This window comes from Sarcophilus harrisii, chromosome 2 (genome assembly GCF_902635505.1).
Source record: "Sarcophilus harrisii chromosome 2, mSarHar1.11, whole genome shotgun sequence".
Classification (NCBI taxonomy): domain Eukaryota; kingdom Metazoa; phylum Chordata; class Mammalia; order Dasyuromorphia; family Dasyuridae; genus Sarcophilus; species Sarcophilus harrisii.
This window is the reverse complement of record NC_045427.1, coordinates 265,364,652-265,384,175: the sequence shown is the minus strand read 5'-3', so window position 1 is coordinate 265,384,175 and position 19,524 is coordinate 265,364,652. Positions and strand designations below refer to the sequence as shown.

At 37.3% G+C, this 19,524-nt stretch overlaps 2 protein-coding genes across 3 annotated transcripts in view; one reads left to right on the top strand and one right to left on the bottom strand.

Moving 5' to 3' along the window:
• The window catches only part of WDR76 (WD repeat domain 76), a 42,715-nt gene extending 34,037 nt beyond the window's left edge, over nt 1-8,678 (bottom strand). For both annotated transcript variants that reach the window (XM_012546724.3, XM_012546742.3), the window contains exon 1: nt 8,549-8,678. The gene's annotated coding sequence lies outside the window, so the exon portion shown is untranslated. The remainder of the gene's footprint in view (nt 1-8,548) is intronic.
• A 107-nt stretch (nt 8,679-8,785) lies between these two features.
• Nucleotides 8,786-19,173, top strand: MFAP1 (microfibril associated protein 1). The gene is made up of 9 exons (XM_003756061.4): nt 8,786-8,983; nt 12,436-12,655; nt 13,674-13,803; nt 13,890-14,077; nt 14,784-14,892; nt 15,189-15,349; nt 16,523-16,682; nt 18,436-18,525; nt 18,613-19,173. Exons 1-9 carry the CDS (start codon nt 8,905-8,907, stop codon nt 18,793-18,795), a joined length of 1,320 nt encoding a protein of 439 aa, XP_003756109.1. The 5' UTR covers nt 8,786-8,904; the 3' UTR covers nt 18,796-19,173.
• The last annotated feature ends 351 nt before the right edge of the window (nt 19,174-19,524 follow it).

The window sequence follows — 19,524 nt, the reverse complement described above, 5'->3', positions numbered from 1 at the left end:
AAGAGTGTTCCTCTAGGTTACTGGTTATTGTGTTTTGAAAATCTCAAAACAACATATAAATATGAGCCCCTGATGGCAGAATGACAGATTCTCAGAATTGGAAGGGGCGAGGTGGAGGGACACCTCGTTCAATTCGCACCTGAAAAATAATTCCTTCTGCAAACATAACCAATAAATAATAGATCAGCCTCTGCTTGAAAGTCTCTACTTTGGAGGACTTTACAATCTGCCCAGGCAACTCATTACACATCTGGATAGCTGTAACTATAAACACCAAATTTGTATCTGCAACGTCTACTAATTACTCTTATTTCTGCCCTCCAGAGTGAAGACTAAATAAATCTATTTTCTTTTAGAAATGACTTATAAAAATTAATATTGATGAGAGTGAATGTAGCCACCAAATGATAAGATTGAGGAGAGCAACTGGCACCAAATGTAGGGATTTGACACCAAACGGTGGGGTTCGGTCATGTGACAAATTCATAATGACCTTTTTTTGACAAAAGGTAGGTTTATGAGAAGAAGTCACAGACAAACTGAAGTGGTAAAATAAGCGCCAAAAGTGGTAAATATGAAATAGATTTAGGAAAGCATATAGTTATCAAGGAAAGAAGTTTTAGCAATTCACAATGGACAAGACGAGTTCCCTAATGGAATTCACAATTACCCAGGAGAAAGGGAATACACCATGCATGAGGAGAGAGTGTGCCATTGACTGTCAGGCTAAATCCAGAGAAGTTTAGGCTAAAAGAGTGAATTAGCTAAAAGAAAGAGAAAGAAAGATACCATAAGGCATGGAGGAAGGGATGGGAAGAAAACACCTTTAGATATAACTTAGAGGCAGACTATAGATATATAACTTGGAGACAGACTAACCCAAAAGGGTTTCGGGGAAGATGGTGTAAGCCATGGACAGATTTAGAAGGGAAATTTAACTGGGGGATATGACATAACTTGGTTCTCTGACTGGATACAGTAAAACAGGGCTACCCAAGACCTCCATGGGGGGATGAGACTGATCCCCTTCCTGCTTCCAGGACTAATTGTATCAGTACTTCAGAAGTATTAATCTCTGCCAACTTCACCTAGTGACCTAGGATATCATCAAACAAACTTCACTCAAAAAAGCCATATTAGTCACAAGAACTCAAAAGAATTTTTAAGTGATTTTTAAGTTTCTTTAACTACTTGAAGACAACTATTGTATTCTCCCTAAATCATCTCTTTCCAGGTTAATCTCCTTGAGCAATTCCTTCAACAGCCCTTTATCAGCTTATCAGTGTCCTCTCTAAAACTGTGTGCAATTTTGTGCAGTATAATGTGGTTTTGGTACTGCAAAATCACAGATAACAGTCCAGATGAGGTCAGACCATGATAGTTTGCTTATTGATATAGTCGATTATGCTAATGGTTTTCCTAATATTGAACCAGCCCTGCATTCCTGGTATAAATCCCACTTGGTCATAGTGTATTATCCTAGGGATGATTTTCTGTAATCTTTTTGCTAATATTTTATTTAAGATTTTAGCATCAATATTCATTAGGAAGATTGATCTATAATTTTCTTTCTCTATTTTCAGCCTACCTGGTTTAGGTATCAGTACCATGTCTGTGTCATAAAAGGAGTTTGGTAGGATTCCTTCAATCCCTATTTTTTCAAATAGTTTATATAGCATTGGAGTCAATTGTTCTTTAAATGTTTGGTAGAATTCACATGTAAATCCATCTGGTCCTGGGGATTTTTTCTTAGGGAGCTGGTTAATAGCTTATTCTATTTCTTTTTCTAAGATGGGACTGTTTAGGATATTTACTTCTTCCTCTGTTAATCTGGGCAAGCTATATTTTTGAAGGTATTCTTCCATTTCATTTAAGTTGTCGAATTTATTGGCTCCTGGGGATTTTTGCTTAGGGAGCTGGTTAATAGCTTATTCTATTTCTTTTTCTAAGATGGGACTGTTTAGGATATTTACTTCTTCCTCTGTTAATCTGGGCAAGCTATATTTTTGAAAGTATTATTCCATTTCATTTAAGTTGTCGAATTTATTGGCATAAAGTTGGGCAAAGTAATGCCTAATTATTGCTCTAATTTCCTCTTCGTTAGTGGCGAGTTCTCCCTTTTCATTTTTAAGACTAACAATTTTATTTTCCTCTTTTAAATCAGATTTACTAAGGGTTTGTCTATTTTATTGGTTTTTTCATAGAACCAACTCTTAGTTTTATTAATTCAATAGTTTTTTTACTTTCAATTTTATTGATCTCTCCTTTTATTTTTAGAATTTCAAGTTTAGTGTTTGACTGGGGGTTTTTAATTTGTTCCTTTTCTAGCATTTTTAGTTGCAAGCCCAATTCATTGACTTTCTCTTTCTCTATTTTATGCAAGTAGGCCTCTAGCGATAGGAATTTTCCTCAAGGTTAGACCATGATAAAATAAAAGAATAATTGGCTTTTAAAAAGATGTTATGGCAAACAACTGTATTTTGGTAACAGCTGAGTTTTAGATATATAGAGTTTCAAGTGCCAGTAGAAAATTGGATGGAGATATTCTGTAGACAGATGGAGATATGGTTCTAAGACAAGGGTCAGGTGAGTTATCTCTGTAAGGGAATGCTGAAGTAGTGGGGATTAATCAAATAGCTAAGGGAAATAGGATAGAGAAAAGAGAGAGCCAAAGATATAAAAATAGGCAATACCACAAAGAAAATAGACAATGAAAGTAGGAAAACCAAGAAAGTGTGGTATCCACAAGGTGGTACTCAACATTGCTAATTTCTTATGAGGAGATAAAAGCTTTGAAAACTTTATTAGACTTGGCAATTAGAAAATGTGACCTATGTATTCTTATAAATAATAAAAAACTGCAAGAAAAATTTGCTTCAATAATGGAAAGGGAAAAAAAATTTAAACCAAAAAAGATGAAAAAATTAATAGACAAAATTCAGTGGGTTTGATTATGCAGAAATAAAAAGATTTTGCACAGGAAATTATAAAATGTCTAAAATAAAAAGGAAAGTGTTGGGAAAATAGATTTGTAATGGAAATATCTGATAAAGATTTGTCTTCCAGAATATATAATAAACTGATACATACCTATAAAATTAATTCACATTTCACAATGAGAAATGGTCACAAGTCATAAACAATTTTTAAAAATACAATTATAATTACTACATGACAAGACGTTCAAATACCCAATGACAAAAAATAGACAAATCAAATAACTTGAAAATGCCACCTGTGTGCCCTTAGGCAATTCACTTCTCTGCGCCTCCAGCATGTGGGAGTTCTCTTCCAGCTACAAAGCCTCATTCCCTACAACCACCAAAAAAAAAAAAAAAAAAGGGGGTGGGGGGTGGGGGTAAAAATTCAGTATGACACTAGATTTCAATAACTAGATATCTGACAACCAGAAAACAAACTAATTAGCAAAAAAACTTCCTACATAATATAAATTTATGGGAAAACTGGAAAGCAGAGTAGCAGAAATTAGTGTCAGATCAACACCACTTTACATTCTATTCCACATTACATTCTACATCAATATATAATTTTAATATTAAAGATCATGCCACAAAGAAAATTAGACAAGAAGCAAATCATATAACTTTCCCAGTTAGGGGTAGGAAATGTATTTTGAACCATAAAAGGAACAAAGGCTAAACAATTTTGTTTACATGAAACTAAAAAGCTTCCACACAAATGAATGCAACTAGGATAGGGAGGAAAGCAGTGATATGGGAAAAAAAATCTTTTTTTTTTATCAAATTTATCTAATAAGGGTTGAGTACACAAGATTTGTCAACAATTAATAGATACTATGACCAATGTATACTTATTGTGTATCTAATTTATATTTTAATATATTTAACATCTATTGGTCATCCTGCCATCTGGGGGAGTGGGTGGGGGGGTAAGAGGTGAAAAATTGGAACAAGAGGTTTGGCAATTGTTAATGCTGTAAAGTTACCCATACATATAACCTGTAAATAAAAGGTTATTAAATTTAAAAAATAAATAATTTTAAAAAAAGATACTATGACCAAAAGCAATTTCCAATAGCTAAATGGTCAACAGATATAAACAAACATTTCAAAAAAATTGCAATCAATTAAGAACTACATAAAAGAATTATTTTAAATCATGAATAATAAAAGAAATGTAAGTCAAAACCAAGGAGTTTTATTTTAGTCACACCTTACAAACTGGGAAAGAAGACAACAAATAGGAATAGTCAATGTCAGAGATGTGAGAATTAAAAAACACTAATGCCTAATCAATGGATCTATTTAACAATATAATCCTTTTGGAAAGCAATTTGGAATCATGCAAACTATCACTAAAATGTCTTCACTTTTTGACCCAGAGATTCCACTAGCAGGCTTATATCCCAAAGAGGTGGATAAGAATAAAGTCCCTATAAACACTAAAAAATTTATATCACTTCTTGTAAAAGCAAAGAATTGAAAACAAATTGGAAAATAGCTAAACAAATTGTGAAATATGAATAATGCAATATTGCTGAGCTAGAAATTATAACTCCAATAACTGTAAAGAAACATGGAAAGATCAATCTATATGTAAAATAACTAATGTAAGGAGAAGTAAGCAGAGTTAATAAAATAATAGACAAAACAGAAAGGACAAAAAAAAAAAAAATCTCCTCAAAAATCAGAATTGAATCCTCCAAAATTACAAATAACAAACATCGTTCCAAAAAAGACCCAATAGAAGATAACTCACCCTTTTGCAGAGGTAGAAGGTTCACAAGTACCACTGCATATATTTCAGACTTTTTCAATCAAGTGATTGATTTTACTGATTTTTTTTTCCTTTTTTTATCTAAAAAGTATTTATTGTATGAAAAGGGAAGAGGAAACTCCTGGAGGGAATTTTAGTGATCAAAAAAAAAAAATTTAATTCGAATATGGCAGGGCTACATGCAAGGAAGAATCTATGTGTGGGGTAGGAACAACTGTTTGAAAAGAGATGACAATATACAATAAAAGTCACAAAATTGATCAGGTTCTTTCATCTCTATATTTCTGTTATTACATCATCCTAAAGACATCAAGGGAATAAATGATAGCAACTAACATTTATGTTGTACTTTAAGTTTAAAAAAGCTATATGTACATTCTCATTTAATCCTGAAAAAAAAAAACTATCAAGTAAAAACTTCATGATTTATTTCATATTACAGATGAGGAAAGAGAGGCTCAGAAAGATTAAGTGACAAAGGCACAGACAAGTGTGTGGGTTGTAGAAGACCCTTACCCAAAATAACTACTCAGAGATCACTCAAAATAGAAAGCAGAAAGGTCATTTATTACGCCTCCGGAGGATGAGTCGTTCTATTACGAGATAAGGGAAAGAGAATGCTCGCTGTAGGAGGGCTAAAGAAGTATAAAAATACAGAACTTTTATATAAGAGATTGTCACAAGTAAGAGAGCATTGAGAAGGGGAGGGAGAGGAATTGGTTGTTGCTATTCAGAGATTGGAATGGAAGGTTTCTGCTTCCCCAAAATCACCTGATTCTAGGAAACAGAAAATCAGGCCTTCAGACTTCAGATATAGCTGGCTAAGGCTCAAGTACATATGGGCCTGAACATATTATACTGGTCATAGAGGAAGCACAGAAATAATGAAAATAAAATACAGAGAAAGAATTCACATATTCCTGTAAGTTCTTCACCTTTTTCTCTATTCCACACACAAGTATCAGAATCATGAACTGAACCAGGTTTCATTTGACTACAATCTGAATCTTTCCACCACACCAAAGACATAGCTGTACAAACTTATGCTCCTAATTGTAAAAATGAGTAATTACAATGCGATATAGTCATGTAACTGATTATGAACCCATAAAATGATATAGAATACCAAAAATGTGGACATAAATGTTTTGCTTTTGCTGATTTCATTGACAATTTATAACTACTGCTATATTTTTTAAAATAGTAGGCGCTTAAGTTTCAAATCCGTTAGGAGAGAAATCATCTTTTATTAATGTTTGACTTCCACTTCTTTAAAATGTATATTATAAAAAAAAGTTGTGTGGTACAGCAAATCCAATTTACAAATACTCAGAGATAACTCAAATGAAGAATAGTAGAAATATTTATTCTTAGCAACTTTCAAGAAGCCAACATCTCCACACTGGACTCCAGCTTCAGTTTTGAGGAAAAACTGATAATGATAAAACATGGTATGTTTTTGACAAACTGAAAACAGAAGATGCTTAGTAACTTTTAGCCCTAGCATTTTCCCATTCTGTCTACAAATATTATTTTTTTAAAAATCTTCCATTAATCCTTTTACCTCCTATCCTCCTTTATTCCTTCCCCCACACTGTCCATATTACAAGTTATTTTTTGTTTGTTTTTTACACAGAGATTGAAATGAGTTATATTATAGTCGTGACCACAAGAATAATGCTGGGAAGTAATATGAACTTGTTAAATTTTGACCTGAATTTTATGATGGTCAGTTTTACAACTGTTTTCCCTATTTCATTTCCCAGATAAATTAAATCTCGATCTACCTTAGTTAATGATTTTATAAGAAACCATATAATCCCCTCACAGAGATTTGTTTATAGATAAGTAAGCCATTAAACTAGGATAACCAAGGAGGCTCGGTTTACCTCGAGCTTCCTCAACAAATAAAGATTACCCAGTTTACAGATCCCTTAGAATGTCTCCAGTACATTAATTAGTTAGCTTCTTCTGAGAAGTTAAGTAAAGGTCCAGGAGATCAGATATATTTCTACTAAAGGAGCAGGTCTTTGTTCTTCTTTCCAGAGTCTTAAACAGACCCTTGAAATTGGGTCTGGAATTAGCAAGTGAGAGGTTTAAGTTTTGGGATTCTCTTCAAACGGCTTTCTTGGGAAGCCCTCAGCTTCCCAGTACACTCAAAGTGAAAGAAAAAAGAGGGAAAAAGATAAAGGTCTCTCTAGAAATAAAAGAAAGGCTAAAAAGGAATCCCAGATAAGCAGGACAGCTTTAAAAGTTACATGTTTGATATGTTAAATATTTTAGGGGGAAAAGCAAGTTCTACATAATAGAAATTCAGAGTTTAATGTACAATTCTCTCCTGTTTCAGAATGCATGTGGAAATGCTCATTTTACTTAATGTTTGTTAATTTAAAAATAAGATGAAATGTATGTAATGTTGTTTATAACTTTATTATAATATCATAATAATATCATAATAAAATTATAATTATAATAATGATATAATAATACTGATAAAATTCCATGTTTTGTTAAAAGGCTAAAATTACAATTAAAAAAAAACTTTTTTTAAAAGGCATCACTTAAGAGTCACCTTTAAAAACAGCAATTTGAGTAGCACTGGAACAATAAGCCAGATATTCAAGAGTCTGAAGAGAACCATAAAAGTTAAGTGAAAGACATTAGGTGTAAAATGGGCAGTGTAGGGGAGGGAATCAAGGAGGATATGTCACTTCTATCTTCTGATTTAGCCATAATTTTGAAATGCAGCTGAGAGCAATTTCTGAAATGGGAATAACATCCTTCTATACCCTTCTCCTGAACAAGAACAACAAACCAGTAGAGGGTATTATTCACCAGTTTGTTTGGGCCTAAAAATGTGCCTTAAGTAACAAAAATAACCACAGGAACTACAAGATCACGTATTGAATATCAACAAAGGATCAAAATTTGTAGTCAATAGTCTTTACAATGGAAGATGAAGATTTGGATTAGTTTAAAACTATGGCCAATTTTTAAATACTCCCTCCTGCTGCCCTAAGGTTATTGCTCCTTACTGCCAACTCCAGGGCATTTCCCACGGCTAGGTTTATTTAAAACTATACAATCCATTTAAAAAAAAAAAAAAAAATTGGCTACTAACTTCCTTGTTAATTAACTTTATTCTTCAGGTGCCTTCTCTTGGGTTCCAAAAGGTTACATTTCCCTTCACCTCTTGGCATCACCCCTGAGTGTTTCTCTCCCTCCTGCCCCCAGGCTCTCTAAGTACTAGCTAAGCGACTCCAATGCCAACAGAGGGAAGAAATAGAGACTCCAAGATCAGCCAGAGGAGGCGTTCCGGGCCTAGAGTCTCCCTGCGCTACCTCCAACCAATCACGAGAGAGAGCCTACAATCCTGAAACACTTGGGACCCCCCCTGCTGGTAACATAAAGACTTGTGTAGAGGAAGGAGACAACAATGGAAAACGCAGAAAAGAGGCCATTTTGCACAGGAACCTTTAAAAGTGGCACAACATTCAGAGCGGTTAGAGCCATGAGCCGCTGGGCCGCTACTCCCACGCAACTTTCACGGAAGCAGCTCTCCATTCGCAGCCACTTACTCCTTAGCTTTAAATAACGTTTAAAATCCTTCTACATTTGCATCCTATGGCATCGAAAGCAAGTACTAGGATCCGGGCTCATAATCTCGTCAACTATTCACACGCAAAGATCCCGGTCAGGCCACTGCCTTTCCCTTCCGCTGCACAAAAGCAACACAAAACTACTTCCCACTCCTCAACGACGTCCTTCTTTCAGACACCCAAAGTCTCACCTCAGACTTCCGCTCCCTTCGTCCGAAATCACGAGAGGAAAGGTTGGGGCCCTTCGGAGGGGGGGAAAAAGCGAATTTCCCGCCCACAGTCTCAGGCACCGCCCCAATCTGAGGGTCACGTGGCCTCACGCCTGCGCACAAGTCGCCCGTGATTCGCCTCCCAGGGCCGTCCCCTTAAGTCATCCACGATCCCAGAATCCACCAGTCGGATGCTCTACTGTGTATATCCGACTCCTCTCCTCATGAACTCGTTGCTACTTCCGGAGGAGTGAAGAGGAGGTCGTTTACGTTGTCTGGGTTTACTGTTTTGCTTCTCGGATTCGGCTACCGCAGCCTCTGCTCCCGATATTGCCATCATGTCGGTCCCCAGCGCCCTCATGAAGCAGCCCCCCATTCATTCCACGGCTGGGGCCGTCCCAGTTCGTAATGAGAAAGGTAAGGGGCCTAGATCCTCCCCGCTGGGTTTTCCGCACTTCCCCAGCCCTCGGGTATCTCAGGACCCCCGCTCCCCCCTGTCAGCCCCCTTGCACGCTGAGCGCAGAACAGGTCCCTCGGCTTCTAGCTTTCCTTCAGACTTTGCTCGAAACCCAACGTAACCACTTTAAGCTTCTCATCGTCAGTTTCCTCCTGAGCCCCACGTACTTATGTTGTCAACTCTGCTCCCACCGTGCCAAGTCTGTGGTCCTCGGCGCGGGGCACTCACCCCGCCTGCCTCCTCCCCCCCTCCTTCTGCAAATGGTCGTCGGTCGGCTAGCTCTGCTTATAGAAGGAGCTGTGCAGCGCGGCCCCTTAGAAAGGAGAGGACCCTACCCCAGGGGAAACTCAGAACCGGGTAACCTGAATGTAGCGGAGCAAAGAAGGGGAGACTCCGCTCCGCTCTGAGGTGATTAGAGAAGGCAGTAGGAGAGAGGAGGAATTGAATAATTCATGCTATGATCTTGTCAGTAAAGGAATAAACATTTATTAACCCGCTGTTATATGCCAGACACTCTGCTAATCCATGTCCAAAGCTAGTCCCTGCCCTCATAAGCTTACAATTTAAAGGAGGAGACTCCTTGCAAACAAATAAACACAAAATATTCCACATGCAGGATAAATAGGAAATAATGGACGGAGGAAAGGCACCGTAATTAAGAGGGGTTAGGAAAGACTTCTTGTAGAAGGTGACGTTTTAATTGGGACTTAAAAGAAGCCAAGGGGGTCAGTAGTCAGAGAAGAGGAGGAAGAGCCTGCCAGGTCTGGGGAAAGTCAGAAAAAATGCCTAAAGCTAAGAGAGAAAGTGTCTAGTTCTTATAATAACTAGGATGCCAGTGTCACTAAATCGAATGGTACTTTTTGGGAAGGAAGGTGTAAGAAGACTGTAAAGGGGGTGGGAAGGCACCAATTCTGATGCGTTTCGAATGACAGAATATTTTCCATTTAATTCTGGTGTTAATAAGAAACCATTGAAGTTTTGAGTAAGGGGATGGCTGGCATGATTGGGCCTCCACTTTAGAAAAATCACTAGTGGCTGAATGGAGGATACAGTAGGGTAAGGGAAAGAGGCAGACAGACCCACCAGCAATTATTGCAGTAATGTAGATGTGAGGTGATGATGGGAGCAGGGTGCTGATAATGTCATTGGAGAGAAGGGGACCATATGCAAAGATCTACTTAGCATCAGCTTAGATATGGGGGAGTTAGGGAGTGAGGTAGTGTGAGAAATCCAGAATAACTCCTAGATTATATTCCTGAAAGTCTGGGAAAATAGTGTTGCTTTCTACATTAGTGGCAGAGGTGCAGAGGGGATTAAGAATTTAGGGGAAAGACAGAGTTCCATTTTGTACATAATTTGAGTTTAAGTTATCTTGAGATATCTGAAAGATAGTTGGAGATTCAAAATTGAAAATCAGCAGAGAGGTTAGGGCAGAATAGATAGTTTTGAAAATCAACATACACATTAGTAATTAAATTAATGAGAACTGATGAGATCAACAAGTGAAGTATGGAAAAGGGCCCAGGACAAAACACATAAGGACATTTATAATTAAAGGATGTGATCTGGAAGAGAATTAAGCAAGGAGACGGAGAAGGAGCAGTCAGATAGATAGAAGGATAACCAGGAGAAAGTGTCTCCAAAACCAAAAAGAGAAGAGGAGAGTATCAGGGAGGCAGAGTGATCAACAGTGTCAAAGGCTTCAGAGGTCAAGGAAAAATGAGGATTACAAAAAGATGTTGGATTTGGCAACTGAGAGATCATTAGTAACTTTGGAAACAAGAGTTTCAGTGGAATGATAAGATTGGAAGCTAAAGAGATTTTATAAAATAAAAATAAAATTTAATAGTCAAGCATGAGAACACTTAAGGTTCCTAGGATATTGAGAGAAAAGTGATATTCAGATCAGTGTAAATGGATTGGAACAGTCAGAAACTAAAGGCAAACAGGCCAATTAAACAATTGTGGCAGTCCAGATAGAAGCTTGAACTAGGGTTGTGGAAATGGAAAGGAAGGGATGAATTCCAAAGATATTGAGGAAGGAAGAATTATGAAGATCTGGCTACTGATTTAAGGTATGAGCAAAGAAGAGGGAAGACTTGAAGACTACTTTAAGGTTTTAAGCCAGAATGATAATAAAAGTCAGGGGTGCACCTGAGTTTTAGACATACTATGTTTGAGGAGCTGGTAGAAAGTTTAGCAAGTTAGAAATGTGATACTCTTGCTTTCACCTAATACTTCCACATCCTTACATCCTGTCAAAATTATGCTCTCAAAGACCACTCCTAATCTCCAAATCAAATGACAATTTTTAGTTTTCAACTCCTTAAGTACTCTGCAACATTTATTATTAGCCAGTCCCCTCCAGTATAATTCTTTATTCCCCTTATCAGAAACATCACACTTCTGTTGTGATGAAACAGACATCACTACTTCTCTGATTCTTTTACTAATCCCTTATCTCCCTCACCAACTGTTTTGAGCACTCTTCTGTTCTCTCTACAGTCTCTCACCTAACAATCTCATTCATTACCTGTACACATATAATGCCCAAGTTTTCAGCCCTGAGCTCTAAACACATCTCTTTCTGTCAATAGAATGTCTGTGCTTTAGATTAACAGATTTGAAAGCAAACATTCTCCCTAAATCTCTTACTCTACCCAACTTCATTATTTCAATAGCACCACCATTTACCCATGTTCAAAACCACGATGTTATTGACACTTCTTTCGTCTCATAGCCAATCAGAGACTAAGGCATGTTAATTCCATCTCTGTATTCCTCCTACCTTTTTTTTTTTTTTTTTTTTTTGCCATTACCATTGTACAGTACAGACATGCGTCCTGCTTTAGGCTATTCAGGAGCTTCCTAATACATTTTCCAGCCTCCACTCTGTCCTACCAGGAGCCATCCTTTACACAATCCACAGACGCTGCTAAAACTCTTCAGTAAATCCATATTGTCTTTGTTTTTGTTCTTGCCAAAGCATCATGGTTAAATAAGTTGCTTAGGTTCACACAACTAATAAATGTTAAGTGTCTGAGGTCCTCCTGACTCCAGAGCTGGTACTCTATCCACTTTGCTACTTACCTACTCCAAGCCCATATTGACTTAAGCTGTCTGTGGTTAAGAACTCCTGAGTTATGAGTTCTTTCTGGAATTCTATCCTATGAACTAAATGTATCTTCCCCCTCTCCCCTCCCCACCTAATAGAGTGCTGGCAGACAAGTAATAAGCAAATTAAATGAATAGAATAGACTAGAGATTCAGAGAGAGAGATAGAATTAGTGTTCTAGTTTTCTTGTTGTAGTTGTGACCTTAGTCAATTAATAATTCACAAAAAGTCCTGGGGTATTGGAGAAGTGTTTACAAAGAGTCTTTTGGAATCTAATGAGTTACTTTACTCATTCAGGGGAGATTTCAATGGAGAAAGTGAAAGTGAAACGTTATGTGTCCGGCAAGAGACCAGACTACGCGCCTATGGAATCCTCAGATGAGGAGGATGAAGAATTTCAATTCATTAAGAAAGCCAAGGAACAAGAAGCAGAACCTGAGGAACAGGAAGAGGATTCACCTAGCGATCCCCGGCTTCGGCGTTTACAAAACCGGATCAATGAAGATGTTGAAGAAAGGTAATTGCCAGATCTGTGCTCTCCTGTATCTGAACTCATTCAAGTACTATATGATCTAGAAAAAATCATGAAATACATGTACATACACAACCTATCTTGGAACCCTAATTAACTTATTAAGGGAATAGAAGATTGAGTGAAGAAAAATCAGATGTAACAGAAATATTAAAGAATTAAGAGAACTCATCATGATGATTTACTTATCCACTTAACTTAAAGGTTATTGTTGGGGCAGTTATATGGCATACTAGATGAAGCACTGTCCTTGGAGTCAGGAGGACCTGAGTTCAAAAACTCAGATATTTAACTTATTAGCTGTGTGACCCTGGGCAAGTCATTTATCCCCAATTGCCTCACTAAAGTAAAATAAAAGTAAAAAATGGAATTGGTAAAATAAAGTATTAAAAAGAAAAATGAAAGAAGGCAGTTCTTATTTGTTGTTGGAGGTCATTACATTGCTATTGTTTAGATTAGGACAAATAAAGGGCATATAACAAAAAAATCTGTCAATGAAATTCTTTATGTATTCTGGAATATTGCCCAGAAAGTTGCTTTTAGAAAAGCCACTGCTTCGTACCCTAAAGCTTGTGCATCCTAAGATCAACTTGATTGCCTATTTTCTCACTGAAACCTTGAGTAAAGCTTTGTATATTCTCTTTGTCTCAGTTTCCTCTTTGGTTAGTGGAAGTGGTGTTGATAATGATGTTCACACCAGCTGTTGAGGAAGGAAAAATTCTTTAAATAAAACATATCACTGATTTTGTAGCCCTGGGCAAATTATTTAATCTTTCAGTGCTCCCAGGAGTTCTCCAAAACCATTAAGGCTTAGAATATTTGCCATATTTCACTGGTAAAATTCCTCATCATGCTTTTCTTATGTTGATGAAAACCACATGTCTGGTTTTTGAAAAATCAGGATGGTACAGAATAGGTGGTAAAATGAAAATATGTGTCCCCACTTTAAAATATTGTTGGCATTCACATATTATGTACTAAAGGATGGGACTCTCTTTTACAGGTTGGCCCGGCATCGGAAAATAGTAGAGCCTGAAGTGGTAGGAGAAAGTGATTCTGAAGTAGAAGGAGATGCAAGACGAATGGAACGAGAGGACAGTAGTGAGGAAGAGGAAGAAGAAATTGATGATGAGGTAAAGGAAGGGCAGGGTCAGGGAAATAGAAACTATCATGGGCAGGTAAAGACCACATTGGTGACCACTTGGTTTGGTCCTGACAGGAAATTGAGTGGCGGCGTGGCATGATGCGTCAGCGAGCACAAGAAAGGAAAAATGAAGAAATGGAAGTCATGGAAGTGGAAGATGAAGGGCACTCTGGTGAGGAATCAGAATCAGAGTCTGAGTATGAAGAATATACAGACAGTGAGGATGAAATGGAACCCCGTCTCAAGCCAGTCTTCATTCGAAAGTAAGTACAAGGGGCAGCTAAGTGGTGCAGTGGATAAAACACCAGCTCTGAAGTCAAGAGGACCTGAGTTCAACTCTGGTCTCAGACACTTAACACTCCCTGGCTGTGTGATCCTGGGCAAGTCATTTAACCCCACTTGCCTCAGGGGGGAAAAAAAGAAAGAAATACAAAACTCTCCAGGTCTGGACAACAGGAGATGAAGGACTAGTATACCGTGCCAGCCCTTTGAAGCCTCGTCCTCTGACTTAGAGGAGCAACAGGCCAAAATATATACTCACCACAAGCTCAGAAAACATTAGGATGAATGAGGAAAGTGTTAGAAGGATTCCTGCATCTAAAGTCACCTCACTTTCATTTTTATGAAGGTTTGGAGAAAAATTGGGGTTATCCAAAGTTTCCTACCGTTAGTGGACAAAATTTAGGTAGAAATCCAAGTATCCTAATTAACATTACTTCAGCTTCACTACTAAATGAGTGTCTACTTCTTAAGGACCAGCAATTTACTAGTTGCTTGGAGCTAAGCATTGAACACCCTAAGATCAATGAAGCACTGCTTCTCCAAGGGCCCACAGTGACTGTGTTGCTTCCAGCAGGGAATGGTACACTTGAATTACTTGGCTTTGATAGGATGGGATATGGTTCAGAATAACTGCCTGCTGCTGATACATAGAAGTTTTAGGGTACTAATAAGATGTTGTTGCTGTAGGAAGGACCGGGTAACAGTTCAAGAGCGTGAGGCAGAAGCACTGAAGCAGAAAGAGTTGGAGCAGGAGGCAAAACGTCTTGCTGAGGAGAGACGCAAGTATACTCTCAAGGTGCCAACATAAGGTCTTTGGGAAGCATTGGGAAGGGGAGGGAGGGCAGCTAGATGGGGCAATGGATGGAGTACCAGCCCTGGAATCAGGAAGACCCGAGTTCAAGTCCAGCCTCAGACACTTAACATTTACTAGCTGTGACTGTGGGCAAAGTACTTAATCCCAATTACCTCTCAAAAAAAATTAATTTAAAAAAAGAGAGAGAAGCATTGGGTAGAGGGCTGGACAGTTAGGGTTTTCCCATGAAGACTATCTCATCGGTTGTGAACTGTGGACTGATTGGTTCATCTATGTAGATCGTGGAAGAGGAGACAAAGAAGGAACTAGAGGAAAACAAACGTTCCTTGGCTGCCCTAGATGCACTCAATACAGATGACGAGAATGATGAGGAGGAATATGAGGCATGGAAAGTACGGGAGCTAAAACGAATTAAACGGGATAGAGAAGATCGAGAAGCGTGAGTAACAGGATGGGCTGCCATTTTGATATGGGACAGTGGCTTATGGTCTTAGTGTCCTTTTGGCAACAGTTGCTGCACATTTTGTCCAAGAAGAATTGAGACCTATTCTTGTGTACTACTACTATAGGAACATTAGTCAGAGAAGACGAGCAAATCACTGAATGAGGGCATTAAACTATATCCTTTATGTTTCCAAGTCATACTGTAGTAAAGGGTCCTAAACTTTTTTGTGTTACAGAACCCTTTGGCAATCTAGGGATCCACAGGATTCGGATCCCTTCTCAGGAAGTTTTTAAATGTGTAAAATAAAAGACATAGGTTTACATGGGAAATCAATTATATTAAAATAGTTATCAGAAATTTTTTTTAAACCAAAGTAACAGACCCCACATTAACTCTGTTCTAGAGCAGTGATTCATAACCTTTTTGTGTAAGGAGATACCTTTTTAACATTTTAAAAAAAATCAATTCCTCTTCTCACAAAGTTACTATGAATTCAATAATGCTTTTTTTGAAAATGTCTTTAGGGGCAACTAGGTGGTGCAGTGGGTAGAGCACCAGCCCTGAATTAAGGAGGACCTGAGTTGAAATCTGGTCTCAGACACTTAACACTTCCTAGCTGTGTGACCCTGGGCAAGTCACTTAACCCCAATTGACTCAGGGGGGAAAAAAAAGACCAAAGTCTTAAGTATTGAGATCCATTATTTTAGCAAATCATGGAGTGATAATAAAGTTTAAGGACTGATTCCTAAACTACTAGACTTTGTGATATTGATACCTCTACAATCATTTTACAGGATGTCACCAAATTCTCATAAAAAATTTAAATTTAATTCACTTTGTTTTAAAAAAAGTTATAAAACTTTCAGGAACAAGAAGAATGCATATTGTAAATAAAATAATAAATAGGGTAGACTGATTTTAAAACACTGGAAACCATTATCCTAGGGAACACAATCCCAAATGCTCTTTTTGAGCATTTCTTTCCACAGTAACCTAATTATTATGACATAAATATTTTCTAAATCTGAGTTTGGAACTTAGCTCACCAAAGGCAGGGACTAGGTATGACTGACTTTCTTGGAGGAAAAGAGTAGATACTCTTTTATTTTCATATCTTAAAGTTTAAAGTATACTGGAGTAGCACTGATAATTTTCTGCCTTGAACAGGATTGAGAAGGAGAAAGCAGAGATTGAACGTATGCGAAACCTGACAGAAGAGGAAAGACGAGCTGAACTCCGAGCAAATGGGAAAGTTATTACCAACAAAGCTGTTAAGGGCAAATACAAGTTCTTGCAGAAGTACTATCATCGAGGTGCTTTCTTTATGGTAAGCAAGGAAAAGAGAACAGGAGGAAAGAGGATGAAAAAACAGGAAAACTGTTTTCTCTGTGAACATAAGTATGACCTATAATACAATGAAAAGAGCACTCTCTTTGGAATTGGAGACTTGGGTCAAATCCAGCCTTAGACATGTACTTACCTCCTGTACTACCTTGAGCCAGTCATTTACCTTCCCTACTCCTCAGTTTCCTCATCTGTAAAATAAGGTGAAGTAGAAGGTTTATTAAGTGCCTTCCAGCCCTAGACTTATAATCCTTTCCTTCTCAGTGGTCAGTTTTTGTGGTTGATAAAGGGCATTAGTTTGTCTTTTTTTTTTTTTTTTTTTAAACAGAGAGGACAAGAGGTTGCTTCCAAAATTTAATACTCAGTAGAGAAAGAAACTCTTATTCTAGCATTATAGTGCCTGACTGTAGTCCTAAAGACCAGAAAGAACTACTAATTAGATGGAATGACAATGAATTTTTTTTTTTTTTTTTTTTTGGCCGAGGTCACAGCTAGGAAGCATTAAGCGTCTGAGACCAGATTTGAACTCAGGTTCTCCTGATGTCAGGGCTGGTGCTCCAGTCACTGTGCCATCTAGCTGCCCTAAAAGAATTAGAACAAACTTGCTTTTCCATCAAATCAAAATGATTTACCTCATGCTAATAGGTGTTTTAATTTCATGGACAAATTAACTGGCTAAAAACAGCTTTTGAATGGCAAAGATCCATTTTCTTTCATTCTTAACTGCCAAGAAATAGTTCTGAGATTAAAAAGAAAAGGATGGATTTTATGGGACATAGCACCATTTTCCCCTTTGTAAAGGACAAAGTCATATCACCAAATGAGTTGACTTTTTGTCAGATGGTATTTTATCGATAGCCATATTTCTGAAGCAGGTCTAACCAAACAGGGAATGGCAGTATTCAGATCTGTTATTCATATAAGATATAATTTAGAAATTGCTTTCTAAAAGGGTAATATGGAACAATAGAGCTTTGAATTTTGTGTTCCAACAGCCTAAACAGTCCCATTTGTACTAAAACTTACCCTTTCCAATCATTATTCAAACCAAATGAAGGAGTTTCAGTGAAAGTTAGCTTGTTTCCCTTCCAAAATCAGTTTCAGCATTTAAGTCTACATTGCTTCATTGTCATTTTTCTAGCCATTGGGTTTTTGCCATGATTAGAGCCAGATCATGGACCATTTTTTATGAGGTATAAAAATGATAATGGCTTCTATTCTCAGATTTTTCTACTAATAAGTCCAGGCTAAATAAGGTTAGAAAATATTGATACTGTTATGAAAGGCAATTCTTTCCAATGCATTCTTATTTGCTGCTTTTCAATATAGACAAAAAGTGACTCACAAAGAACTGGTTAAGCTGATTAGCTTTGGGGGAAATGTTTGAGGAACAGTTGGTGGGAGTTCTTGGAATCTGAAAATTTGAGTCCTGAGGTTGTTCAGTGGTTTGAGTCATGTTCAATACATGACCCATGTGAGGTTTTTTTTGTTTTTTTTTTTTTTGGCAAAACTGCTGGATTGGTTTGCCGTTTCAATCTCCAGCTCATTTTACACCTGCTTAGGTGTTACCTCATTTATTGTTTTGTGTTCCTACCAAGTTAATTTGTAAGCTCTTTAATAGAAGCAGTAACCCCTTTGTCCTTCCATAATGATACTTATTAAAATGTACTTAATGTTTAATGTTTTACTAGAAAGTAGAATGTGTTATCCTAATGTGGGCCTTTTCTTGCCTGCAGGATGAAGATGAAGAAGTATACAAGAGAGATTTCAGTGCTCCCACCCTGGAGGATCATTTCAATAAAACTATTCTTCCCAAAGTTATGCAGGTATGGGAGATATAAGTGGTAGAAAACTCAATATATTAAGGGCTGGAGTGTAGTTTCTGCATATAATATTGTTTTCTCTCCCCTCAGGTCAAGAACTTTGGACGATCAGGCAGAACCAAATATACCCATCTTGTGGATCAAGATACCACTTCCTTTGATTCAGCTTGGGGTCAAGAGAGTGCCCAAAACACCAAGTTCTTCAAACAAAAAGCAGCTGGAGTACGAGATGTATTTGAAAGGCCATCTGCCAAGAAGAGAAAAACTACTTAGGATTCAATCACTTACTTCCCTGACTGTGGACACATGGGGAAGTCTGTTTTTGGTGTTTTTTTATTTTTCATGATTGTTCATGCAGAATCTCTTTTCTGGCACTTTTTAAGCCTAGCACCCTTTTTTATGATTCCAAAGGGACCCTAAAGCAAGGGACTGGAAGAGGAATTTTTTTTAATGCCGAAAAACAACATCCAGTTATGAGTCTAAGCCTGGGCTTGGTGACTTGGTTTCATCACTTCTCATACAAACTTTGCATTCTAAGTCTCAAATTGGAACCATGGACTACAAAGAAATACTTATCTATCATCTCCTTAGAGTTGAAAGAAATGCTAATAGGGAACTTAAACTTATTAAAAAAAAAACAAAAAAAAAAAACTCTGGTTTTAACACTTTGCATGTTTCTCTGGACTTGAATGTTATTTCATCTACTATAAATATGATTTAACAGTCTAATATATAGTCTCCCCACAAAGTTTAAACACCCCTTCCCCTTTTTTCTTTGTACAAACTCTGGCCTCCCTATATTTATTTAGTTAGTTAGTTAGTTTTTAAATAGTAACTTTTTATTGACAGAATCCATGCCAGGGTAATTTTTTTACAACATTATCCCTTGCACTCACTTCTATTCCGATTTTTCCCTCCCACCCTCTACCCCCTCCCCTAGATGGCAAGCAGTCCTATATATGTTGAATATGTCCTAGTATATCCTAGATACAATGTATGTGT